Genomic DNA, 27,948 nt, shown 5'->3' on the forward strand with positions numbered 1-27,948 from the left:
ATCGTCATCATCAGCCTGACTACGTCCACTGCAGGACAAAGGCCTCTTTCATGTTCCGCCAGTTAACCCGGTCCTGTGCTTACTGCTGCCAATTTATACCCGCAAACTTCTTAATCTCCTCTGCCCACCTAACCTTCTGTCTCCCCCTAAGCTGCTTCCATTCTCTGGGAATCCAGTTAGTTACCCTTAATGACCAGCGGTTATCCTGTCTACGCACTACATGCCCGGCCCATGTCCATTTCCTCTTCTTTATTTCAACTATGATATCCTTAACCCCCGTTTGTCTCCTAATCCACTCTGCTCTCTTCTTGTCTCTCAAGGTTACACCTACCATTTTTCTTTCCACTGCTCGCTGCGTCGTCCTCAATTTAAGCTGAACCCTCTTTGTAAGTCTCCAGGTTTCTCCTCTGTAGCTAAGTACCGGCAAGATACAGCTGTTATACACCTTCCTCTTGAGGGATAGTGGCAATCTACCTGTCATAATTTGGGAGTGCTTAACGAATGTGCTCCACCTCATACTTATTCTTCTAGTTACTTCAATCTCGTGGTTCGGCTCTGCGGTTAATACCTGCCCTAAGTAGACATGGTCTTTTACAACTTCAAGTGCACTATTACTTATCTCGAAGCGCTGCTCCTTTCCGAGGTTGTTGTATATTACTCTCGTTTTCTGAAGATTAATTTTAAGACCCACCTTTCTGCTCTCCTTGTCTAACTCAATCATGAGTTGCAATTCGTCCCCTGAGTTACTCAGCAATGCAATGTCATCGGCGAAGCGCAGGTTACTAAGGTATTCTCCATTAACTCTTATCCCTAACTGTTCCCATTCTAGGCTTCTGAAAACTTCCTGTAAGCACGTGGTAAATAGCATTGGGGAGATTGTGTCCCCTTGCCTTACACCCTTCTTGATTGGTATTCTGTTGCTTTCTTTATGAAGCACTACGGTAGCAGTTGATCCCCTGTAGATCTCTTCCAGAATGTTTATATATACTTCATCTACGCCCTGATTCCGCAGTGTCTGCATAACGGCTGATATTTCTACTGAATCAAATGCCTCCTCGTAATCTATGAAGGCTATGTATAGTGGTTGGTTATACTCTTAGCATTTTTCTATTACCTGATTGATAGTATGGATGTGGTCAATTGTTGAGTAGCCTGTTCGAAATTCTGCTTGTTCCTTTGGTTGATTGAATTCTAATGTTTTCTTTACCCTGTTAGCGATTACCTTTGTAAATATCTTGTATACTACAGAGAGCAAGCTGATCGGCCTGTAATTCTTGTCATCTCCTTTCTTATGTATTAAGATGATGTTAGCGTTCTTCCAAGACTCTGGTACTCTTCCCGTCAGGAGACACCTCGTAAACAGGGTGGCTAGTTTTTCTAACTCAATCTGTCCTCCATCTTTCAGCAGATCTGATGTTACCTGATCGTCACCAGCAGCTTTGCCTCTTTGCATGCTCTCCAAAGCTTTTCTGACTTTTTCTATCATTACTGGTCGGGTGTCATCTGGGTTACTGCTATTTCTTATAGTATTAAGGTCGTGGTTGTCTCGGCTACTGTACAGATCTCTGTAAAACTCCTCCGCTATTTTAACTATCTTATCCATATTGATAGATATTTTGCCTTCTTTGTCCCTTAGTGCATACATCCGACTTCCCCCTATCCCAAGTTTCCTCTTCACTGCTTTGGCGATTCCTCCGTTTTTCAGAGCGTGTTCGATTCTCTCCATGTTATACCTTCTTACATCGCATACCTTACGTCTATTAATCAACTTCGAAAGCTCTGTCAGTTCTATTTTGTCTGTTGTGCTTGACACTTCGTGATTTGACGCTTCTTAATTAGGTTCTTCGTTTCCTGGGAAAGCTTGCCAGTGTCCTGTCTAACTACCCTGCCTCCAACTTCCACTGCACACTCTGTATGATACTTGTCAGATTATTATTCATTGTATCTACGCTAAGGTTGGTTTCCTCATTAAGAGCCGAGTACCTGTTCTGCAGCGACACTCTGAATTCCTGTACATTCCCTCTCATGGCTAGCTCATTGATTGGCTCCTTGCGTATCAGTTTCTGTCGTTCCTTCTTCAAGTCTAGGCGCATTCGAGACCGTACCATTCTATGGTCACTGCATCGTACCTTGCCAACCACTTCCACATCCTCCATTATTCCTGGGTGTGCACTCATTATAAAGTCTATTTCGTTCTTATTTTCGCCATTAGGGCTCCTCCAACTTCACTTGCGGTTTTCTCGTTTTCGGTAGAAGGTATTCAAAATTCGTAAATTATTGCGTTCTGCGAATTCTACTAGTAGCTCTCCTCTGGCGTTTCTAGTACCGATGCCATAATCTCCTACTGCTTGATCTCCAGCCTGCTTCTTTCCTACTTTTGCATTAAAGTCGCCCATCACTATAGTATACTGTTTTTACCTTACTCATTGCCGATTCCACGTCTTCGTAGAAGCTTTCAACTGAAGCGTCATCATGGCTGGATGTAGGCGCGTAGACCTGTACTACCTTCATCTTGTATCTTTTAATCAGTTTATTACAATACCTACCACCCTTTCATTAATGCTATAGTATTCCTCTATGTTGCCAGCTATGTTTCTGTGAATTAGGAACCCCACTCCCAGTTCTCTTCTGTCTCCCAAGCCCCGATAGCAAAGGACGTGCCCATTCTGCAGCACCGTATAGGCCTCATCTGTCCTCCTAACCTCACTGAGCCCTATTATATCCCATTTAACACCCTCTAGCTCCTCGAATAGTACAGCTAGACTTCCCTCATTAGATAATGTTCTAGCGTTAAACGTTGCCAAGTTCAGGTTCGAATGGCGGCCTGTCCGGATCCAGAGATTCTTAGCACCCTCTGCTGCGTTCCAGATCTGACAGCCGCCGTGGTCAGTTGCTTCGCAGCTGCTGGGGACTGAGGGCCGTGAGTTATTTGACGTATGCATGTCGGAGGTAGTGGCCAGATACTGCACCAGGGTGGCCGATCCTTCTCTGGTGAGCGAGTGCGTTTCCGGTGGTTGTTACCAGTGATGCGGCACCCCAGGCCTCCTAATGCAGTTCCATCAACACGCGGATTTTTTTTAATCCGGTTGGGAACTGCGCGGCACCGGGATTTGAATCACGGACCTCTTGCATGCGAGGCGAATTCAAGAGGTCCGTGATTCAAATCCCGGTGCCGCGCATACATACATACATACATACATACATACATACATACATACATACATACATACATACATACATACATACATACATACATACATACATACATACATACATACATACATACATACATACATACATACATACATACATACATACATACATACATACATACATACATACATACATACATACATACATACATACATACATACATACATACATACATACATACATACATACATACATACATACATACATACATACATACATACATACATACATACATACATACATACATACATACATACATACATACATACATACATACATACATACATACATACATACATACATATATACATCATCAATTTTCATAATGTTCATTTTTTAAATTACAGTCCTAATGATGTAAACCAGCAATGCGAAACCAGGAGGAAAGCATACAGAAAATTACTGAACTTTATTAAAAGAAGGGGCTAAAGTTATGAAATTAAGATAATAAAGTTATATGCCTAAATTAAAGTTATATAAAGTGTCAAATAAAGTTAGATGAAAATAGCGCTGGTCATGCCCTGTCGTCTTGTGAATGTGTGTTTCTCGCGCTCAAAGTTCTCGTCAATTTTAATCATCTGTGGTCTAGTACGCTCGCCACGCGTTGGTACGCCTGTGGCGTAGCGACGCGGCCGCAGGGGCGGTGCCAGAGCGAGGGTATACGACAACACAAGCCATGTGTAAAAATCTAAAGAGGAAGCCAGCGTAAAATAGAAAGAGAAAGAGAAAAAGGAAATGAAAAACAGCTGAAAAATCAAAATTAGGGAAAATAACGAGAAAAAAAGCACAAAGACGCTGGAAAAGAGAACAAGAAATAAAGATACGAGAAAAACAAGATGAAACCGCAGAGAAAGAAACAAAGGCTGCCCTGCTCTGCGCTTTTTTCGGGATCTGGAACCAGTAGGACGAAGTTATTTTTTTTTCTAAAATCAAGTTCCGTCATCTAGTTTCTGAGACGCCAAGTTTTCATGTTGCGTATACTTCAACATTTATTTGTCATTTACGATTCACGTACATGAAGACCGGTGCGATATACAAGCTCAAAAACGCAGAACCCATTTATGGTACCACTTTCCGGGTGCATGTTTCTATACTCGGTTGTATAAAAAGCTGTCACATTGCCACACGTCGGCAAACTCACTCATGAGTCGAGACTCAGATTTAGGCGTGAGTTTGAGTCCGAGTGAGTCTACTTGAGAAAAAAGTTTTGCGAGTCTGATCTCGAGTGAGCCCGGTTAAGTCATACTCTAGTGAGTCTGAGTCCGAGCGAGTTTGGTTGGAGAAAAATTGCGTGAGTCAGAGTCCGAGCAAGTCTATTATTCTGTCGAACTATGCATTTTACAACTAGACAAACCTACCTTCAAATTATGTAACAATTCTTCTGCAACATGACGCGTACATATGAAATGAAAATATATCTAATGTACAAACCTTTTGGCAAATTGAGTGCTTGATTCCAGTTGAATAAGAGCAAGTTTCGCCATCCATTTGTACTACTTATGAGAAGGCATTCACTGCATGCGTGAAGATGTCATCTTTTTCAACAAGCTGATGCAGTGTATGAAACATTTCGACAAGAGGACATGTTTTGTCAAGACAGTTTCTATCTTGATGAAGACGAGTCTACTTGCCGAAACGTTGGCTATGGTGCATTCCCAGTACAAGGATCAAGGATATTTTAATAATTATATATTAATTAAACAATGTTCGGTGTTATACAGTGAACCTTAAAAATTGTGAATTTTTTCAGACATGGGTTAATTAGTTTATTCAAAAATAATTAGTTACACCAAGTTTGTCAGTTCATTTAGTGTAACTTCAATCCCCATACTTGAAATATGCACTAACTCCTTTTCGACGAAGCTTTGACAAGATCACTGCCTATTCAGAGGCCTTAAATTTGATGCATTCAATGTGATACAGCGGATATTTCTCATTGTAAAGTAAGAAGTTATCATACTTTAAACTGAATACGCTGGATGGTGTCCCTCTTCTAGTGTCATTTGCTTCCAAACTAAACAGAAGTTTGCCATCTGTTCCCCTTCAAGTGAACATTACAGGTTTACTGATGCTCCTGCTTGCTTCCTTTGGCAGGCCACAAGCGGACCAAATGCAACACTCGCGAGGAAAGAGAGTGCGCCAAAATAGGAAAAGGATGCAAGTTTGTCGATGAAAAGGCAATGTGTGTGGGTAAGACGTCACGCAATTATTTTGGTGCAGGTTACAAGAGAGCATGAAATATGAGTTGATGGCTGTTCGTGGTTTTCTTTTGCGCCTATGGCTGAGGAACGAGTTTTCACGCCACGCGCTGGTGCGTTGTAACGCGTACGTGTGGTAGGGGCTTTTGAATTTTTATCATGGTAAAAGCCTGTCGAGTTCGTTACAGTTGAATCGTTCCTAATATTTGGTTTATTAACCCAAGGTGCAGCACAGTGCGACACTCACGGGCTTGCAGGCCGTATAGGGAACTCCGCAAGACCGAGCAAGTACGCTTGCCTAGGGCGCGATGACTCCCACACAAGGGGCGAAGTCAAACGCACGAACGAGAAGCCGCCTTCCAAGCAGCGCGTCAACCCCTCGTCGAGGACTGAGAGCATCTGCCGCAACGAACGAATCGTCAGGCGCAACATAGATCGCAGGAGGGGAGGATGTCACGCGCGCCTCATCCGACGCCAGCGTAGCTCCCGCCGACTGGTTCGCCCTCCACGGTCTCCTGACACCGTGCAGCTCGCGCATTGTGGTGCCCCGCCCTTGAACTGCTTGGACCGGATCCCCACTTTCCTATCTCCTATTTTCCCTCGCTTGCCTCTATTTCTTCATCTATTTCCTTATATTCTTTTTATTCCTCCTTACCCCCACCCCTACAAGGCACTGCGCCGTGTCGCCTATAGGCAGACAGAAATTAGGTGCCTTCTTTTTCTTCCTTACGAACCACTAACCAACCATTGTAGGCCCTCGGAGGATTTCAAGCTGGACGGTCGTGCCCTCGCGATCTCCGATGCTAGCGTAGCTTCCGCCGACTGGTTCGCCCTCCGCGGTCTCCTGACGCCATGCAGCTCTCGCATTGTGGTGCCCAGCCCATGGACTGCTTCGACCGGATCCCCACTTTCCTATCTCCTTCAATTTTCCATCGCTTGCCTTTTTATTTCTTAATCTATTTCCTTCTATTCTTTTTGTCCCTCCTTACCCCCACCCCTACAAGGCACTGCGCCGTGTCGCCTATAGGCAGACAGAAATTAGGTGCCTTCTTTTTCTTCCTTACGAACCACTAACCAACCATTGTAGGCCCTCGGAGGATTTCAAGCTGGACGGTCGTGCCCTCGCGATCTCTGATGCTAGCGTAGCTTCCGCCGACTGGTTCGCCCTCCGCGGTCTCCTGACGCCGTGCAGCTCTCGCATTGTGGTGCCCCGCCATTGGACTGCTTCGGATCCCCACTTTTCTATCTCCTATTTTCCATCGCTTGCCTTTCTATTTCTTCACCTATTTCCTTCTATTCTTTTTATCCCTCCTACCCCCACCCCTATAAGGCATTGCGCCGTGTCGCCTATAGGCAGACAGAAATTTGGTGCATTTTCCTCTTCCTTACAACCACTACCACCCAGGCCCGCGCAGCGTAGCGTGCCCGGACATGCCAGCGCGGGACAGAGCCGAAGCTTGACTCGCCCAGACCAAGTTGCGCTCCGGCAGCCATCTTGGCGAATGCCGGTGATTATACGCGCCCGAGCTACGCGGTCGGCGTGCGCGCGGCAGCTGGAGAACGAAGCGCCTGGTAGTGGGGCGCTCTCGATTCCCACAACGTGTACATAGACATAGACGTATACAAAGGCGAAACATGGGAGATGCCTTTGTCCTGCAGTTGACGTAGTCATGATGATGATGATGATGATGATGATACAAGACGTATCGACGTGAGGCGCGTAGTGCATTGGCTGATATTCGCAATGCCGACGTATTGTTGTGTCCCTTGCTGCCCCCAAGAGAGAAACTCGGAATGCTTAAATAAAATAGGCAAGCCGTAAACTTTGCTTCCTATTTTTGCAAGCTGAAGATGTTTCTAGAATGTTCTCCGGCTACTGCTACTGGGAGACATTTTTGCATTTGTCTTTTTAGGCAAATAAGAAGTGCAATAGCGTTTGTACTTGTGTACCCGCAAATCGCTGCACGCCGAACCAAGGAGTTCTTTTTTCTTGCAATGTTTTCGCTCTCAGCCGTTTAGCAAGTGAAAGCTATTACACGCTTCACGCAGAAGCCACCTTCACGCAACGAGTTTTATCACGTACTAATTGCGCGTGCTAATCCGTCTTTTGTGTTTCAATTGTATCTATAAATTTTACAATATCGTCCTTCCCTTACGTGGCAGGCAAAAATCGAACCAAGTGCAATAAAGAAGAGACAAGAGTTTGCGACCAACTTGGAAAGAGATGCGACTTTTCGACAGGGGCAGCGCTGTGCACAGGTAAGACTACATCATTGGAGACGTCCAGAAATTTGATCGCACTAGTTATGAATTTTAATAACCGAAATGTTCCTATAAATGTACTATACGGCCCAATTTTGAAAGGTAGCACCCAGTTAGCATTATACCAGCGACTGCCTCGCCGCGGTAGTCTAGTGGCTAAGGTACTCGGCTGCTTACCCGCAGGTCGTGGGTTTGAATCCAGGCTGCGGCGGCTGCATTTCCGATGGAGGCGTAAATGCTGTAGGCCCGTGTGCTCAGATTTGGGTGCATTTTGAAAAACCCCAGGTGGTCGAAACTTTCGGAGCCCTCCACTCTGGCGTCTCTCATAATCATATGGTGGCTTTGGGACGTTAAACCCCACATATCAATCAATCATACCAGCAACTACAACTCAGTTTTAATACAAGAACAGCTTTCGTGTGCGCATGTCAGCCTAATTCTTCTTGTGCAATACTTAGGCAGCACCTGTGCCCGCTACCTTTAGCAGCGACACCAATATGCGAAAAGCACCTGCCGGCCTCCCTCGCCACAAATTCGAACGTCTGTGATTTCTAGAGTATGCGTGCAAAGCAATATTACAAACTTGAACATATGTGCAACAGCAACGTTGCTTGTTGGGCGAGTTGAAACAAGTAAATCATAATGTAGCGCAGCACAAAAGCAGACAACAAACGAGCGAGGGAACGAGGAAACAGCGCAGTCTTCCAACTGAAGTTGATTATATAGATTGGGACGCACCTATATATATACACAGGCAAAGCAAGAAACTATAGAAACCAGGAAGCAAAAACCAAAAGGTTAAGTCTAGAGAAGTGCTGATAAGTCACACACGTGGCACTACCACTGCCCCCCTTTCCATGAGTCGTGAAAAACAAATACTCTTTAAGAAATGTGCAAAGGAGGCATGCTTATGCGTGCGTTCCCAGACCGTAGCAGCAAACGTCATTTACTTTTTCTTTATTGCTGCAGTGTATGTAGTAATTTATGCCACGCTCTACTCGTGAATAGTTAATATAACTGCCAAAATAAGTGAAATATTTAGCTCTACAGAGTCAGACTTACGCTCAGCAAATGTAGCAAAAGTCAAAAGCGCGGCGATCTACGACAGCACCACGCAAAACTGCTTGTACGCACCGTTCTTAAGAACGGGTATACGCCGTCAATAGTCGGTAAAATCCTCCGGACTGGAAAGCCAGCTTTTCAACTCCATTGATTGGTATGTGTGGTTTAACGTCCCAAAACCACCATATGAACTTGAGAAACGCCGTAGTGGAGGGCTCCGGAAATGTCGACCACATGGGGTTCTTTAACGTGCGCCCAAATCTAAGCACACGGGCCTACAACATTTCCGCCTCCATCGGAAATGCAGCCGCCACAGCCGGGATTCGATCCCGCGAGCTGCCCCGCCACGGTGGTCTAGTGGCTAAGGTACTCGGCTGCTGACCTGCAGGTCGCGGGTTTGAACCCCGGCTGCGGTGGCTGCATTTCCGATGGAGGCGGAAATGTTGTAGGCCCGCGTGCTCAGATTCGGGTGCAGGTTAAAGAACCCCAGGTGGTCGAGATTTTCGGAGCCCTCCACTACGGCGTCTCTCATAATCATATGGTGGTTTTGGGACGTTAAACCCCACATATCAATCAATCCTGCTACCTGTGGGTCAGCAGCCGAGTACCTTAGCCAATACACCACCGTGGCGGGGCCTTTTCAACTGCATATCCCGCAATTATTGGGGTATTTGGTGGCAGCTTTATTGGTATTTTCAAACTCTATCGTCATGATATGCCACCTCGTAATTTTCTGCAATATATGGATGCGTTAGTTATAAGGCATTCCCTTTCACTAGCCCACTCTTGCACGATGTTTGAAATTATAGAAATAACTCAATTAGGACCGCTTTATGGCTTTGAAGAGAACTGCTAAAAGTGAAAATTAAAAGTTCATACTATTCCCTATGTATTCGCCTAAGACAACTACAAGGAAAAAGTCATTTTCTTTTGCGTCTGAACCAATTGTACTGTGCCCCGCCGCGTTGGTATAGTGGCTAAGGTACTCGGCTGTTGACCCGCAGGTCGCGGGATCAAATACCGGCTGCGCCGGCTTCATGGAGGCGGAAATGTTGTAGGCCCGTGTGCTCAGATTTTGGTGCACGTTAAAGAACCCCAGGTGGACGAAATTACCGGAGCCCCCTCCACTACGGCGTCTCACATAACCATATATCGTCGTTTTGGGACGCTAAACCCCACATATCATCATCCCCAATTGTATTGGTTCTCCTACGCCTCCCTCTCCCGAAAACCTTACGCACTTTACGAGACGTCTCAGTGGCGTCACAGATTTTGTCAAGCTGTGAAGTCGTATACGGTGGCGTCATCACGGGACGATTCCTTTTCGCGTCACTCGTGTTGACGGCGAAGTTAAATTTCTGCGTCTTATGAGGCATCTAAAGCTTTCGCCTAACCAAGCTGTACTATCAGCGTCAAATGAAACCCAAACATCGGCAAGCCTTTGCGATAGTGTAGTGCGCGCCGTCCACTTATCACCATGAACAGGCGCGCATATTCGCGCAGAGCTGCCGAACAGGGTGCGCGCGCCTGTCAACGGTGATAACTGGACGGTACGCACTACACTATCGCAAAGGCTTGCCGATGTTTGGGTTTCATTTGACGCTGATAGTACACCAGCCTTTCTGAACACCACCTTCACACTGTGAATAGGATTTGTGAGCCACCGACTAGTGGCAGACATTAGTGAAGACCGTACACGTCGACTAAATATGCTAGTTAATTTAAAACGTTTCGCACTAAGCGAACGTGCTTAGACGCAGGCCACGACTTATGGCCGGTAGCCCGTAAAGTACGACCTGTTCTATCGGCGTAGAATGAAACGCGATGAGCGGCCAACATTTGAAACGGTATCGCCATGGAAATAACCATGGACAAGCGCAGCGCTGACAAACTGCAGAGCTGTGCGCCAGCCAATAGTGATGACTGCACGGCACGCATTATACCATTTCCAAAGCCCTAACCACACGTACGCGTCACAACACGCTAGCGCGCGCCTCTTCAGATGGGCGGAATAAGCACAAAGCTAAGTGTAGCAGCGCGCCCTCTGCCGTCACAGGGAGTGGGCGCGCATAGGGACGAAGCCCTCACCACACGTGCGCGCTGCAAGGCAGACGTGTGGTTAGGGCTTAACGGTTGCCGCTGTTCGCATTTCGTTTAACGCCGATGGTACATACCGCTGCCAAAGTTATTTCCAAAGTCAATTTCTTTGACGCTTGTGTTACGTTTACATACTCGTTTAGCGTAATAGCAAGCGCTTTTTTACTTAATAACACAACTTCGCCTCACGTTTTTGTTGTAGGCCATGCAGGCAAGAAACCCGCAAAATGCAGTGCTGCGCAAAGTGAAGCGTGCAGTAAGAAGGGAAAATCGTGCAAGCTTGTGGGTGGCAAGCCAGTGTGCCTGGGTGAGAAAAAAATTGAGCTTCAAAGTTTTTATCATCATAAATGTGACTGACAGAATTTAGAGTATCACCTGCCTACGGCCACCTTTCCAGCAAAAGGCGGTATGATACGTAAAATTATTTGTAAATTCATTCGCTCGTCGAGCCATTAAAATCATTTGACGAGATTACTTACCTCAAGGCGATGAAGTATGTTCTGTCTTTTAAAAAAAAAGTTCATCTGACAGTTGAATGAGGCTGCATATAAAACACTGTACACTGTCGTGTAAGATGATATATAGGAGCCGATTAGCGTTCAACAGCATTTATGACAGTTATTAGCAGAGATTATACAAGATTTTTGCTAAAAGTGATTACGTTGCCTACTACTAGTCTAGAACTTTCTTTTTTGAAGCTGCGCTACACACCAGACCACAGCTGGCCGAAAGAAATGACAGTAGTGTTAATTTTCAAACTAATTAGTTTACTTCGAATTTCACAAACGGTATTATTCATGCAGTAAGTCATGTATGCTTTATTTACCGAACATTAACAATGAAATTGCATAAGTCTTTATTCAACTTCTAACGCTAAGAGTTTGACATTTGTATTAGCTTAACGTTTTCGTAATTTTTCTGTGTTTTTACGGTCTGTTTTTATGGAATGAGGGAAATAAAAAGATGCTGCATTTTAGGCAAAAGCAAATAAGTGACAAGTAATTTCATTAAAGTTTATTGTTTGAAATAATTCACTGCAATATTCACGACGGGGAAATATTTGAATGGTAATCTCATTATTGTAACTTCATTAGTGACAACTCTGGTGATTAAAACATCGTTTGATGGGAGCAGGAAAGCAATAACAACCACTCTGTAAACTCTTTCAACCTATTGTCATGATTTCGCAACGTGCCGAAACTCAGATCATAGATCCAACTGGCGCATTCAAGATGGGTAAATCTTTGTTATAACGTCATTTGATTCAATCTGCAAATTTGCCCATCAGCGTTTCGCCATTTTCTGCCTATAAAAAATTTATCTCGCACGGTCCTTCCAAAAAGTGAAGAGTGTAGGCGCTTAAAAAAGCAGGTGCGCCTATGTCCATTCAGGAGCACAAATTGGAGACATTTCCAAAGTACTGAATGTTTGGAGACAATAGTAAAAAGAGAAGCAAGTTTACTTGATAGCTTCGAGAAAAAAATGCATTGTTGAAAATATTGTTTGATAGAACATTTCATAAGCTTTTTAGCCTATTGTCACAAGTTCGCGACGTACCAGATTTCAGCTCATGGGTCCAAATGAGGCACTCAGAATGAGTAAATCCCAATCAGAACGTCATGCAAGTCCATCCGGAAATTAACCCGTAAGCGCATCGTAACTGTCGGCTTATCAATATGAAAACATGTTGCACACGCTCCTTCCAAAGATTGTAGGCTCTACAAAAACCTCGTGCGGCTATGTCCATTCAGGTGCACACGTCGGAATTACCATCACTTCCGATATTAAATGTTTCAAATACAATAAAATTTCAGACTAGTAAGAACACCGTATTGCGCACAATCTTTCTAAGGAGTGTAGGCGTTTCAAAAAGCTCGTGCGGCTGTGTACATTCAGGTGCACAAGTTGGAGACACCGTCATTCAAATATTGAATGTTTCGCAGACGATCATACCAGCTCACTTGAAAGCTTCAGTATGTTTATAGTCGTTCATGTCATGCGCCTCAGCCGTTTCATGCTCGTTAACGAACCTAAGTAGTGTATTGTTTGTTGTTCTTCCTCTATTATGGTGCTTTATTACTTGCACTTACTTATTACTGTACTCATTTACTTTATTGTTTGTGCATTTTTTCTCATGTTTTGTTACAAGCATTGGTACGATGCTTTTTCGGGGGGGGGGGGGGGCAATGCAATGCCACCTAGAAAATATTTTCAGGCCTGCTCAATGCCGCCTTGACATCGCTTGTTTTGGCCGAGCGAGCGCGCGTACGGAGGCGGGGAATCCATCGCTGCAATCGTCTGCCGTTAAACGATAAAGCGTTCGCGGCAAGTTTTACATGCTTAACATCTTTATTCTGCCTTTTGTGCCAACAAAAGAAAGGGGGGGGGGGGCGCTGGTTTGAGTATTGCATTACGCTTGAAGGTGTTTGGGGATGGAGCCATTTCTTATAAGAAAAAGCCAAAAAAATGTGCGCTATCGAACGTGTATTCGATCTATAAGAGCAAATTTTGTTGGATCACCAAAGTGACGAAATATTGAAGGTATATCTTATTCATTCTTTATTTTGTTACAAACACACGCAGACACACTATCTAGAACATGCAGAGAAACTGTTCGTATACACATTTGCAGAGTATCTGCCGTTTCGTTTGTACTCTTTCGAGCATCTGTCTTCATAGACCCGTAGTTATTGAGAGTTTGTCCTGCTGCCACTACTATATGTTATTCAGCACGACATCAGGGCGATGACCATTGCAACAGAAAGCAAAATATTTCGTTTCACAAGCATCTCTTGTGACCGATACAAGGATTGGCGTTTCCTCTTTTTCTCTGGCCCCTCTCACAGTGGTGCGAAGTCGCTTATATAACTTAAGGTTTGGGAAAAATGTTGGTACTGGGTCTAGGTTAAACCTTGCAGCCCCCGTGGGCACTTCTACTGCTCTGCCGGTTCTTCTATCGGTATATTTGGTAGTGGTTCCTAAATATTCTAGCCGGAAGTAGAGCTTTAACCCCTTTAAAAGGCGCTTTACCGTAAGTGTCTGCACATATCTATATACATTTCAAGAAAAAAATTTAGACTAAGGTGATGGCAAAACTGGCGCAAAATTATAAAACCGCAATATAGTGGTTGGAACACCGGCAAGAAAATACTATGCACTAAACCGATACACTAAGTAATGCAACAGCACTCTTTCCTTTTTCCTAACCAAGTAAACAGACGTAATACAAGAATTCTGCTGCGCTAATCGCCTGTAGCCAAATGTTTACCGACCCTGAAGGAAAAACGCCTGTTCTTAAAATGTACCGCCACGCGCGTTTATTGCTTCACTGTCAGACATAACGCCAACAAGTCCAAAGCAAACATGACACCTTTACTTTAGATCAAGAACGGAATATGCTGGAGATGGTGCCATTGAAACGACTTAGAAATATGTAGTATGGACGCACGTACCTTCGGGTCACGAATAAAACGGATTTCGGCGTGACATTGGCGAACGACACTCTTCGATTTCGTGCTTCGGTTGCCCTTAGGAAACGAGAACACTCACAACTGCGGTCCCTTTGCTGCGACAATTTGCCACGCAGCATTGCCCAACCGCTAGGATTCGCAGCCGTACAGATTTCGAATATCCAGTGCACAAAGCGCATCGCACATCCACGTTGCAGCTAACGGACACAGAAAATACGATTTTCCCGAGTCGCCAACAGGCACACCAGCACGCCACGAAAACGTTCGTCATGCTTGGCGATCCAAGTCTCTCGAGCGACGAGAGCCGTATATACGTCTGTGCAGCGAAGCACACCAGTCTAAATGAAGTGACGTCAGAGCCCGCGGCAAAAACAGTGAGCAGGCCTGGAATTATCTAGGTGGCATGGGGCAACACCACATTTCTTTGTAAGTTGTGTTATCGCCCCGTTGCACTGTCAGTGATTCTCAGCGAAAACCACGCCTGCAGCGTTCGAGAAGCTTCAGGAATGTAGCAGATCATTTTGTTAAGATTACGCCCACTTCAAGAACATTGCTGATTATTCTGGAACTTACGCGGCCGCCAGCGATAATGCTAGATTATTCGACAGCACGTGTATAAATGCCGACGCGCTTACGCTGGTCAGCCGACTATGTTCGTCGTTATCAGTGCCGCTGTGTTACTGTAATCTGACTTTCCGTTTATCAGCCACAAGTTCGGCCCAATAAACAGTTCTCATCTAAACATCCAGCCTGCTACCCTCGTGCACGTCACAACCCCGTGATAATATTATAACATGTGGTGAAAAAAGGGAAGCGAGGGTTACGAGTCACGTGAGGGTGCGAATGGAAAGAAGGGGGACGAGGGCATTACTGAAACACTGAGCTTCATCGATTTACCAAGTCCCGGACCACTCGCCGGTGACCCGCGGAGGCCTCGGCTCATAAGTGGCTACGTCACAGAACAGCCAGGCACGCAAAAAACGAACATGTGTCCGAGCGATCCCGGACAAGTCAGTGGGCGGAGCTTCCAGTTGGTCCCCGAGAAATACGAATGCGGCGCCGGCGTCCGGGGCCGTACGTAGCACTCCGGGACGTGTAAACGCACCAATTAGTTTTCTTTCCTGCCATAAACGTCGAGCAGGCTCCACGTTTGCAACGCCAGCACGCTCTTGTCCGTGAGCGTCAGCGTCGCCGAAGCGCACGCGTATGACTGCTTCGCACTTCCTGCGGCTTTCGTGTTGATTGCAGCTGCAGACATCTTGTTAGCGTTTCACATTTAAATTAAATAGTTATTCATATAATCAAGCCCCTCGGCCAGCCGAATGCGGTCGAATGTGACTGAGCAGACATGACCCACACAACAGTAAAGTTGCGAAATGAGTCGGTTGGTTCGATGTCATACGTGCCTTCATGAAATGAAACACGTGAGCCCATGGCCTGCACTCTGCGGCGGCTGCCTAAAGAGTCATCAAGGAAGAAACCATGTCCGATTTTGGCGTCATCCATAGGCAAACAAGATGGCGAGTCATGGCCGTTGGTCAAGCACTGCTAGATTAATTATACGCTCCCTCACTACGGGAGGTACAGCCAAAAGCGGGCGTGCTTTCTTTTAGCTATCGGCGTTTGCTGTTGTGGGCAGCAGCAAGAGCCGCGCGCTCGCATGTTCCCTTTCACAAAGGACGGCAGTGAACATATTTTTGAAGGTTTGAACTAGTCAAAAGACAGTATACACGAGTGGCACACACGACTGGATTGCGTATGTGTGTATTGCATGCCAGTCGTGTGTGCCGCTTTCCTCGTCCGTGTTCTGTCTTTTGGCTGCTTCAAATCCTCATGGCTCAGATACTAGTAGCTCGATCATATGTGAAGCTGGAGCTAAGCCTGTTTGGCATATCGAATGGCACGCAATCTTGCAAAGTACAATGGCTTATCAACAGATCATTCCGTGCGTTCTTTTTATTATCATTATTATGGCATTAAAAGCCCACTCAAACTGAGAAGGGCATCTTGTAATTTCACGTTGTCACTTCAATAAATGTCTGGCCGATTTAGCGCGTTTAAAATGCACTGCCAGCGAATGCACCAAAGCGGACGAGCACTACACACCAGTAGAAGTCTTGATGCTCTAAAGCTTGATGAATTATGTCCTACTGTCATTTCTTTCTTCTGACGTCGTACGAAATTCTATCCCCACCACAGCATGTGCATTGTGCAGTCAACGCAGACACACACTATGGAAAAATATAATAATATGCATCAAGTACAATACCTCTATACGGCAGAGTTGCTTCATCTTGACAGTGTTCTCAAAACAGCAGACAATAGGGTTTCAAGAACGCAAATAAGACAGGCGCTGTCTTGTTTTTGTGTTCTCTGTAGTCCTTCGTGTCGTTTGAGGAACGCTGCAAACACACTCCAAGTGCTCATCGTCTTTTTATTAAATCCAGAGGCAATTAAATTTTAGACAGCATAAAGAGCCTTCAAAGGGTATAAAGGAGACTGCGATCGAAATTTCGCATTTAAAATAACAGTGGTTGTGTTAAGAAGAGCCAGAAAAACGCATGCTTTCTAACGGCGCCGAGAAACAGTGGCGCCACTACCGATCCCAATGAGTTAGTATGATGAAGGCGTTCTCTATAAAATGCGCATCTCATTGTCATAAATTCCGAGACAAGACGAGGTAGTCTCCTCACATCTTGAAGACAAGGTGCTCGGCCATAAGTGAAGCGACACCCATGTGCACGCATTTGTCTAGGCGCTGTTTAGAGACTCCTCAAATAACGAAATGCAAATACTGCCACCCCTGCCACTTCATTATTATAAATTCAATGAAACACAGAGAAACTACATCGCCGTTCGCTAGGAGCCTGAGTACGCCAGTTCTTCTTGACAAAATGTAATAAAGCACAAGTCACTCTAGCATGTGGCACTGCTGACTAGTTTATGACCTTCTTGCAGTGTGTCCGATACATGCCTGCTGGAAAGCTTGTCGGGAGGCTGAACCCGACAAAAAGGTGCTCAACGTCTCATGCAAGGCATCCGACATGTGCGCCTGCTCATACGAAGATGGTAAGGAGATCCAAAGATATAGTAGATTACACGAGAATGCAAAAATAAAAGCCCAATGTAGGTTTAACTAAGTTGCACCACACATACGCTGTAGTGAATAGGAACAATTGTACTATAAAAAATTCATATACTATACTCGAAAACTTCGTGCACAATGGGTATTAACAAATGAAAAACAAAGCGTGGATTTATAGAATTGACAGTTTTGCTAACTAATCTTCGCATCATGAGCATCAGCATGTGGAATTCATTCCGTTCATAGTGAAAAACACCGAAGTCGACCAGGTTGATAGTTAGCGCTGTGCCCGTATATTGCACGGTTCTGCCATAATGTTCATAAAGCAAGGGGCCTAGCCAGACGCCTTGTGCATTCAACTTCAATTTCACAAAACTGCTTACAGGAACTTTACTGTTGGCGCTGTTTCACCCATAGATAACAGGTGTTGGTGAACCCAGCATTTAAAAGCATTCTTAGTATACTTGGCTGCCTTCACCATGCACTTGTCTTATCAGTCTGTCAATTAGAGGAGTCAACTTTAGAGTTAAGCACAAATGAAAGCTGCCAAGTTGTCGAGGCAAGTTACCCGAGGAACCAGATGCGTAAGGTACTTTAAGCTCGTGGTTGTTGCTTTTTTTTTGCAAATAAGATGGCACTCAAGACGCAAGCACTGTTTGTTATTCGTAAACCTAAGCCTAAATAAATCAATTAAATGTTAAATACAAGTCAGCTGTTGTAATGTTCTTTGGTGTCTGGCCGCAATATTTTCAAGACTTCTGCCAGGTAAGCTAACGAACAGCTGGGAATATTAAAACGGTAACGAGGTTGCATGAATAAAAACTGCACAACTGGAAGAAGCTGGAAGAATAACTTTCAGTTAGTATTGACTATACGTCCCTAATTCGGTTATAATATCAAGCTGCGAGTCCCCGCTACAAGTAATCAGTCCATGCATCATCGCACTGGCATATGTAGAGAAAAGAAAAGGCGGCAATCCTAACGTCACTTCATCCCGTTTCAGAGTGTCTACCCTCGAAATGTCAGGACTACTGCAAGGTGGCAGTTCCACATGCGGACTCCAAAAAGGCGGTCTGCAGGGACAATTTGTGCCACTGTGTTGCGCCACCAACGCGCCCGCCAGGTACGTACTAACAGCTCTGAGTAATGTGAGGCTCATAATTTACAGCCCGCAGTCCTCCCGAATTACTAAAAAAAAGCTGCATGCGTAGATCTTCCCACGGGGAGAACCCGAGTAAATTCGTCGCAGAGTAGTGGGGGTATCACACGAATGTTGCACAATAAGGTATGGTTTGACAATGCTTGTCATTTCGTCCTTATTGTTCTTATTTATTGAATGAAAGATAACCGCTGCCTCCAATGACTGGTGGGACGCTGATGTTGGGTTGTGCCCCACTTCTGATTGAAGGTACTGTTGCTTTCATCAAGCAAAGCGTCAAGTCAAGCGAAAGCCAAGACGCCCTTGACTGAATTCTAAACGCACGTTGCAGTGCCTACATATGGGAGGTGGTCAGTGAATGGTTGCGCAGCGTAAAAAGTTCGTGTTTTTCTTTTGTACCAGCAGACGTTTTTGCATCGGCCTTGCGAGGAGAGAGAGGGTGAGTGGAGCAACAGTTGGCACGCGACATGAGCATGTGCAGTGGGGGTGTGGATGGCGCCGCCGGATCCACGACCACGTGTGTCTAAGAAATGCGCGGCATTTAAAAGTTTGGAAGACACTTGAGCTTCACCCTAAAGAGTAGAGTGCACCTCGTTCGCATCTGCTCATTCGCTAGACTGGCTTCGCTTATCCCTACACACCTCAATAATATTTATTTTCAGATTTATTTTCAGATTTACTGCCAGCCTTTGAAAAAGGCCTTTGGCAGGAGCGGGCAGAACAAATAAAGGAATGCGAGAACATACGCAAATACGTCCACAAAACAACCGCAACAATGAGCGGGAACAAAATAAAAACAAAAAATATACAATTACGCAATCAACAAAGTGACAGCAGGTACTTTTAACAACTTGTTTGGTACCAAGCCAGACCTACACTGATAAAAACTATTAATAATACACAAGACATGACTGGAAAGAGCAGGAGAAATCTGGACCGAGGTGCACCGCTAAACAAAACAGAGCTACAATGTGACACTCTCAACATCAACAACAAAAAAAGAAAAAAAACATCAGAACAACATTATTGTTTCGCAATCACATATCAGTTTGCAGAAGTCGCGATACTAGGATATCTGGGCTTTTACGCCCCAAAATCACAATGTGATCATGCGGGATGCCGTAGTGGAGAGCTCCGGAAATTTTGACCATCTGGTATTTTTAACGCCCCCGGTGAAAATGTGTAGCTGGTAATCCAGCTTGATTGATTGATATGTGGGGTTTAACGTCCCAAACCACTATATGATTATGAGAGACGCCGTAGTGGAGGGCTCCGGAAATTTTGACCACCTGGGGTTCTTTAACGTGCACCCAAGTCTGAGCACACGGGCCTACAACATTTCCGCCTCCATCGGAAATGCAGCCGCTGCAGCTGGGATTCGAACCCGCGCCCTGCGGGTCAGCAGCCGAGTACCTTCGCCACTAGACCACCGCGGTGGGGCCTGGTAATCCAGCTAGTTTCAACTCTAGCATTCAGTGGGATCAACTGGTTACTGCAGGCCAACTGGTTACAGCTGGGGGCCACCTGGGAACAGTTGGCCCCATGCAGGTGCAAGTGGTTACAGTAAGCAGCTAATCCTAATTAAAACTCAACTGGCCACCAACAGGGACCACTGCCAGAAAACTGGAAGCAAGTGGTCCCTGTTACAGTCTAACTGGAAAGGTAACGTGTTGTTCTGCTTGAACACCAGGTCGCCCTTCGGTTGAACAACTGAAAAAATAGTCCCACTCTTGGATTCGGCAGCGTCCTCCGAAGGCGGGGTCACCAGCCACCCGGCTCATGACCTTAGCCAGGAGAGTGCGCTCTTTGGTACGGGCTTGTGTGCATCCGCCTTTGAGGTCGAAATGTTGCTGACTTCTATAGTTGTATCCGACTATAAATTCTAAACTGGCACCATGTCACAGTGACTGGTGCCAGCTCAGCACGTGCAATTATTTCACTCAGCAAGAACCAAATATGTTTACACTTAGCTATTTCTCTCCTTCTAGTAAAGAAAGGTGCGTGCACACAAAAGGCTTGCACGAAGGCCTGCCAGGCTGCAGAACCCAACAAGAAAGTCCTGAAGGCATCGTGCCCCGAGGCCGACATGTGCCGCTGCTCGTACGAAGACGGTGAGAGTAATGATTTGCATCTCGTTTTGCACTCGCAGCAGTCAATTTGGTTTTCGACTCACTCAGATATGCTCAGAATGTACTTGCGTCGTGTATTTGTATTTTTAACATCTACGGTAAGTTTACGCCATCATATAGGAGGTATTCACGTGACGTCATCCGCAAGAGGTGCTAGCGTGGAAGTCGCCATACTTGTGGTTTCAAGTTCCAAGGTCATCGTTAGACCACAACCAAAGCTCTCGGCAGCACGTGTTTGTTATGTTACTAAGAAAACGTGTTAGGTGAAGCATTAGTGTGTCATATGCCGCATCGCTGACGAACTACGGCTACGGTGGCACATTCACTGGCGCCGCCTGGCGGGAGGAGCTTAGTGGATACCTTCGAAGTGTCTAAACTGAGCCGTAGTTTCTGCCGCCATCTCAAAAACTGTGTCCTGGTCATCAATTTCTGCACAAATTTTTCCTGTAAGCGTGGTGTAGCAATCGTTTCTGAACCATAGTAATGATGGTCCTTGTGTCTAATTTTTACTCTTTCAAATCCTTCGACGTCATTTGTTAGGCTCATCCTCTGATTTTCCAAGCACTCAATGTTTTCCAACACAGCAAAGCAATGATTGAGTCACTAAGACCATACGTAACGATCACAATCTGCTACATTTATATCACAAATGAAAGAAAGGGGAAAGTTGCTAGAAAATAAAAGTTCAAAGCTAAAATATTACATCTACTAACTACCACAATTCTTGGTCCTCCTGCTGCAGTAAACGTCTGCAAGAAATCGCTAGTTGTGCAACTGTCTGTAGTTATCACAGTTTCACTCGTGATAATTTTTTCTTCTGTCAATATCAATTGTAAAATAAAACAAAACATCCAAGAAACCAAATTCTTACGGCAAGCCATGAGAACAATGCAAATGCCTCCTCGTATAACTTGAAAGTGCACACTGGTGCAAAGTCACAAAGTCACCCTTTTTTTTAACTGATTTTGGCCATCATGTAACTTCTCTGTAATAGTGTTAAACGGTCAAAAACAAAGAAAATACTCAGTGAAACGGCACACAAGTGTTGGTACAAACTTCACCTTTTTATTTTGGGTTTTTTTAGACTGCACAGAAGATATATGCCGTGTCTACTGCAAGAAAGCACTCCCAAATGGAAAGCTCAAAACTTCCATGTGCATAAACAACTACTGTTACTGCAATAAAACAGAAGGTACGTATTTAAGCTGCTTGCACAAAACAACCTTCCCAATTACCAATTTTAACACATGAAGGTTCTTCAGCCTTTGTCACTGTTGCTTGTCTATTTTCAAGAACAATGTCATTTATACATATCAATCTTACCACATAAACTTCTCAGGGGTTATAGCTAAGAGTCCTTATGCTGAAATGCAAAATATATTGTTTTTAAGTAGGTATGATTACATAAAATCAACATCGAAGTTATTTTCGAAGAACTGACGGCCTTTGCTGTACCCGAAAATAAATCTGTAAAGTGTTTACAAGTTGAACAATGTGATGTAAAAGTGTTAACAACACAGGCCACTATGAGCATGCTCACTTTAAAAAGAATGATATAAATCATATAATGTGCGGCAAATAGTTTCGCAGTTTATCAGCTGCATACAAACGGAAACACTATCTACGGTTTGTTTCGTTTTGCATGGCGGTAAACATTCGGGAACGTTAACCGAGAAAAAAATTTAAACGCAAAGTAACGTGAAACACATGTAAGGCTGACATTTCGGAATCAGCCCGGTTCTTTCCTCACAGGGAAACGTGGCTGTGTTTCAGAAAAGTCTCGTAGTGATTTGCACAGTGGTTACTGACCCAACACATTGCTGTGTAGCTAAACGTTCTTTTTCTTAAATATAATTTGTTGTTCAGCATCTGCAATCTTATAAAGACCATATTTATACAGTTGAGTCAGTAGTTTTGAACATCTGTATATTGCAAAAAAACTGTGGAAAACAATAAGTCTTGGAAATTAAACACGAAATGCACATCAAAACAAGGTAAGCCATTCGGGTCATTTAGTAATAATAATACCAATAGTATATTTTACAAAAACTCAGTAGTTGAAATCTTTTTTTACATGACAGTAGCAGCATAACATTATATTGTAGAGAAGCTTCCAAACACTGAAATTGGTCGAACTCTCAGGTGCCTTCTAGTAGATCTACCAAAAAAGGATGCCGCTCGCGCTGAGAGCCCATGCTTGGCCGTTTCTGTCGCCATTCTGTATGCTCGCTGTATGCCGGCTAATAAACGCCTTAACAATTTGGTGGAGAGTGCTGTACCCTTCAAACACCTTCGGTTCGCATTCGATGCTCTTGGAGCTTAGATTCCGTACCGTGCCTTCTACCATGCACCAAGACGCCGCTCAGCAAACGCTTCCTCCTGGGCCGATGCCATGTCCCGGTGTCCCCCGCATCCGCGACCCTCCTGTCTTCACCGGCGCGGATGGCACCGACGTCGAGGACTGGCTCGCCATGTACGAACGCGTCAGCGTCCCCAATCATTGGGACGAGGCAGGTAAACTCGGCAACCTGGTTTTCTACCTCGCGGGTGTAGGCGGCATGTGGTATAACAACCCCTCATCCGATTTCACAACCTGGTCCGATTTCAAGACCGCTATCAGCAACGTTTTTGGCCGCCTTGCCGTTCGTAAGCTGCAAGCCGAGCAGCGCTTATGCGAACGCGCTCAGCATGCCGGTGAATCATTCACCAGTTACATTGAAGATGTCCTGGACCTGTGCGAGAAATCAGACGACAGCATGTCCGAATCAGACAAAATCCGGAACGTCATGAAGGGCATTGACGATGATGCCTTCACGATGCTGCTTGCCAAAAACCCAGGCACAGTAGCTGAGGTCATCACGCTGTGCCAGAGCTACGAGGAGCTGCGCCGGCAGCGTTCGATGAACCGTCGCTCCACACCACGAGATGCAGGGCTTGCTGGCTTGGAGGTGAGCTGTGATCAGGTGGCACTGCTGGCAGACCTCAAGTCCTTCATACGTAAGGAAATCGCGCGGCCGTTCCCTCTCCTGCCCTTTGCCCACCCACCGGCTGCTCAACAATCGGCCACTACCATTCTTCCACCCATCCGCCTAGCAATTGAGCAGGAAATAGCGGAGGTCATGCCTGCGTACCACCCACAACAGCTTGCGCCCCCACGTTATGTCCAAGTGGTCGCCAGGCCGCCTCCAGTCGTTCAAGCGCCCGCCCCACTGACTAACGCCGAAGCTGCCGCACGACCTCCATCCTTTGCAGCGGGTATGCCGGCTACGTATGTTGACGTGACCTCTCAGACTCAGCTCCAGCGCCCCATGCAGCCTTTCCAGCCACCGTTCCGTTGATCGGCTCTTGCGTCATGGACAAGACCTACCCCGGCGAACCGATGGCGCACACCCGACAACCGGCCCACTTGCTTTGCCTGCGGTTACGCCAGCCTCGTAGCACGTTATTGCACTCGCGTACAGACGCCCCATATCTCATCGCCTGTTGCTGGCCAGATCAGGCTATCACGACAAAACGCCATCTATGCCACCGCCAACTCGCCTAGCTTCATCTTCTCGTAAGTCACCGCCTCCACGACGTCGTTCCCCGTCCCCCATGCGACCAAGTTCAGCTGGTCACGAGCGGGAAAACTAGTCGTCGCAGTCCCCGAGGCAAGGGCTGCGACGCTATCGCATTGAGAAAGCCCTCAGAGCCGCCCATCTAATGTCATTGACGTGCTTGTGGACGGTGTTCATGCATCTGCTCTTATTTACACTGGAGCTGCAGTATCCGTTATGGACGAAAACTTTTCCCGCTTGCTTCGAAACGTGACGACGCCAATTTCTGGGTTGTCCCTGCGTACTGCCGGTTCGCATCGTGTCCATGCTACAGCAGCGTGCACAGCTCGCGTTGTCGTTCAGTACGTTCTGTATGTCGGCCAATTCATAATCATTCCTGCATGCTCTCATTACGTCATCCTGAGGTGGGATTTTCTCTCCCGCAACGACGCCGTCGTCCATTGTGCCGCAGCCAAAATTGAACTCTCACCCTTCTCGCATTTGACGCTGGAAGACAGTCCCTCGAAACTGAGCAAGATTCTCGTGGAAGACGATACCATAGTGCCTCCAAGCTCGACGATGGGTGTATCTGTCTACTGCGCTGGACTCTCCGACACAATTGCACTCGTTTCGCCATCCGACCGTGCTTGCCGAAGGAAAGGGTTGCTAGTACCTTTCGCGACCGTGCAAATCACCTAGGGCAACCCTGCTATTTTTGTGACCAACCCATCCCCGTACACTGTTACCTTGGTTCGAGGGGATTGTCTCGGCAGAGTGGAACCAGTGGATAGCGCACAAGTCATGGTGTCACCCAGGTCCCGTTAATTATGGAGGCGATCGCCAGGCTAATTCCAAGGGCCGAAGGATCGGCCCCCCGAACCGCACCACGAAAGCGTGGACAATTTAGAAGTGGTCCTTTTTGGCGCGCCAGCGGACGCCGGCTGTGGCCCAAAGAACAAGTCATAGCCGAGAGTTGATAAACAAGACACAATTATATTCTCAATAATGGCAGATCGAAAACCATGCACAATAATGCACACTCCAGAATAGATGAAGACAATATGTCACCAATCAAACAACGTACTACACAGTACAATCAGCCACACTCGAAACAACGGACACAGACAACAATACGCACTACAATGCATTCGCATGCATCGAACAACCAAGACACTTAAAGACTAAAGAGATAGGAAACCTATTCAGTCCAAAGTTCTTGGAACAAAAGTCTGGATGATACTCTTCCGAGAATCACTCACTAAAAGTCCCGCGTTGTTGTCGTTCCGCTGCGCCTTGAAGTTTCTCTTCCAGGAAACCTCGCGTCTTCAGTTGGCCTCTCTCCCAGCTTCAAACTTCTTCGCCGGAAACACGTCGGCTTCACACACGCAGCTGTTGCCACGCGTCTTCGCTCGACAGCGGTAGACACACGCTCTTGTCTGTAGCTCGAGCCTTCACCCCCCAGGTGGAAACCCTCTTCTTCTTCTCCTGCGTTGTCGCTACAGACAAAATCTTCGCCGACTACACGGCGGGATACCCTACGCGCTCTGGCGCTAACTTCCGTCTTCTCCTCTGAAGTTTCTCTTCCAGGAAACCTCACGTCTTCTCCTGCTTTGTCCCTACGGACAAAACCTTCGCCGAAACACGGCGGAATCCCTACGCGCTCTGGCGCTAACTTCCGTCTTCTCCTGCTTTCTTGTCTCGGCTGCTCGATTAAATACCTTCCGCGCGAGATTCCAGAAGGTTCTCGTCATTTCGTCGGCGCGATACGCAGCAAAGGCTGGGGAGAGGACGAGACGGTTGGAATGCCCTCCGCGGCGGATGACTCAACTCGGTATGACCACGCCCCTTTCCTTCTAGAAAAATCCAGTGCTTGCTCGGCCGCCGTTGTGGGGTGAGGAGGTTCGTCGGCGAAGCCACGCTTCCGAGAGGAGAGGCTCGCGCGGCCGGGGAGCCTTTAGATGTTTGTTTTCTTTTTCTTTCTTTTTCGTTGACCTCGCGGCGTCACTCCGGTGGTTCGTCGCGAGAATTTGGCGGCGCGCTCTTTGTGAGCGCTCGTTCCATGACACTGCCCCCCACTTTAAGAATGTTATCTCATAATATTCAAAACCACACAAACGAGCGCGAACAGTCCCCACACTCTCAAAGACTGTAACATATTCCGTCGCTCATGACAGGTCACATTCACAATATATCACTCAATACGATTGGACATTACAATTCAATCTCACACACTGAAATATAACCGCAGGTACATGAGTACAACGCTTCATCACACATTCCAAACAATACAAACGTACAAGGTTCTGTCTTTACAACAATTATACAACACTATACATCACAGCACAAACACTTCGACACTTGTGACACAGGATAACACAACATTAACACAACATATAGCACTCAGCACTGCCAAACTCATTCTGATTCGACCTCGACACCTATCCGGTGCATTCCGAGCGGCGCTTGCACCCTTTCTTGCGGGGATGGCTCGATCTCTTCTCGTGTTTCCACGTTCTTTTTCGGCGAGCCCTTTCCAACGACGATATCTTAGGCGTCGTCTCAGCCATCATTGTCACTTCCGACACTGCTAACGGGTCATGACGTTCAACGGGTCCTGTCTGTTTATTTACCAGCTCGTTCATGTCACGGCATTGGGCTTGGCTGGCCAACTCCGTCACCATTACACTGTCGGTCGGTTGGGGTCATGCCGACGTACGTCCAGCTGCCCAGCACGTGAACTCATTCAACACGATCGTCTTCTCATTCGCTGTCTCTTGCGCCGCGGCTTCACCTTGGGCTCTAGTGAGATCCGTCACGGGATGCTCCTCCACTGTATCTCGCGGTCGCTGGGTTGGCGAGGGCTCTATCTTCGGGTCTTCTCCCAAACATTCTGGATCATTCGGCCCTCGCGCCCCGTCGATGTTTCCGATGACGAGGTCGTACAGGGGGGTCATCATGCATATAGCCGTAACCTTCCCGCTGAAGTACGGGGTTTCAACCTCAATCTTTGCTTCGGGAAGCATCCGAACCGTACGGTCAATTAGGCAAACCGGTTTCGTTCTGCCTGTCAACTCACTTCCCCGTACCAAATTTCTCCGCACGATAACAGTGGAGCTGCTGGTATCTCTTAACACCGTAACCTTCTTGCCCGCAACTTTTCCAGGCAGCGTTGGCATTCCCTTCGTGACACCGGTTGGCTGTTTTGTCATTACAGCACCCACAATAGGAATTTTCTCCCCATTTTTCAATTCTACAAATCCATCGGTGACGGCATTATTACCGGATTTTCGTGCCGCTTGCACACAGGATACCTGGTGAGTTTGACTCGCTCCGTTTCGACATGCGTCTGCTTTGTGCCCAGTCTGACCACACTTGAAACATTTTAATGCCGTAGGGCTCGTAAAGCTCGTTTGACAGTTTTTCGCGCGATGACCCACTCGGTTACACAGAAAACATCGCGGAATGCTCTCCAGTGCACGCTTCTTTTCTTCGGGAGCCGATTTCTTCGAATCTTCGGGACACTCCCTCTTGACCTTGGCCAAATTAGTTCCACCTTGCGCTTCCAAGAATTGATCAGCCAATTCAAGCATTCCTTCAAGCGACTCAGTCTTCCTCTCTTTCAAGTACAGCGACAGGCTTGGGTGGCAACTAGTAGGAAATTGTTCTCTAATTAGGAGCTCTCTAAGTTCATCGTACTCCTGCACTGTCCCTGAAAGTTCAATCCATCTGTCGAAATA

The 27,948-nt window shown here is 46.2% G+C and overlaps 1 protein-coding gene across 1 annotated transcript in view; it reads left to right on the forward strand.

The window, feature by feature from the left end:
* Nucleotides 1-27,948, forward strand: part of LOC119183010 (uncharacterized) — a 59,751-nt gene that overhangs the window by 21,971 nt on the left and 9,832 nt on the right. Inside the window, exons 4-10 of the mRNA XM_075870027.1 lie at nt 5,308-5,403; nt 7,575-7,670; nt 11,035-11,139; nt 17,261-17,371; nt 18,391-18,510; nt 20,535-20,657; nt 21,760-21,867. Of these exons, the coding sequence (XP_075726142.1) occupies nt 5,308-5,403; nt 7,575-7,670; nt 11,035-11,139; nt 17,261-17,371; nt 18,391-18,510; nt 20,535-20,657; nt 21,760-21,867 (759 nt within the window). The remainder of the gene's footprint in view (nt 1-5,307; nt 5,404-7,574; nt 7,671-11,034; nt 11,140-17,260; nt 17,372-18,390; nt 18,511-20,534; nt 20,658-21,759; nt 21,868-27,948) is intronic.

This window comes from Rhipicephalus microplus, chromosome 7 (assembly GCF_043290135.1).
Source record: "Rhipicephalus microplus isolate Deutch F79 chromosome 7, USDA_Rmic, whole genome shotgun sequence".
In the NCBI taxonomy this organism is placed as follows: Eukaryota; Metazoa; Arthropoda; class Arachnida; order Ixodida; family Ixodidae; genus Rhipicephalus; species Rhipicephalus microplus.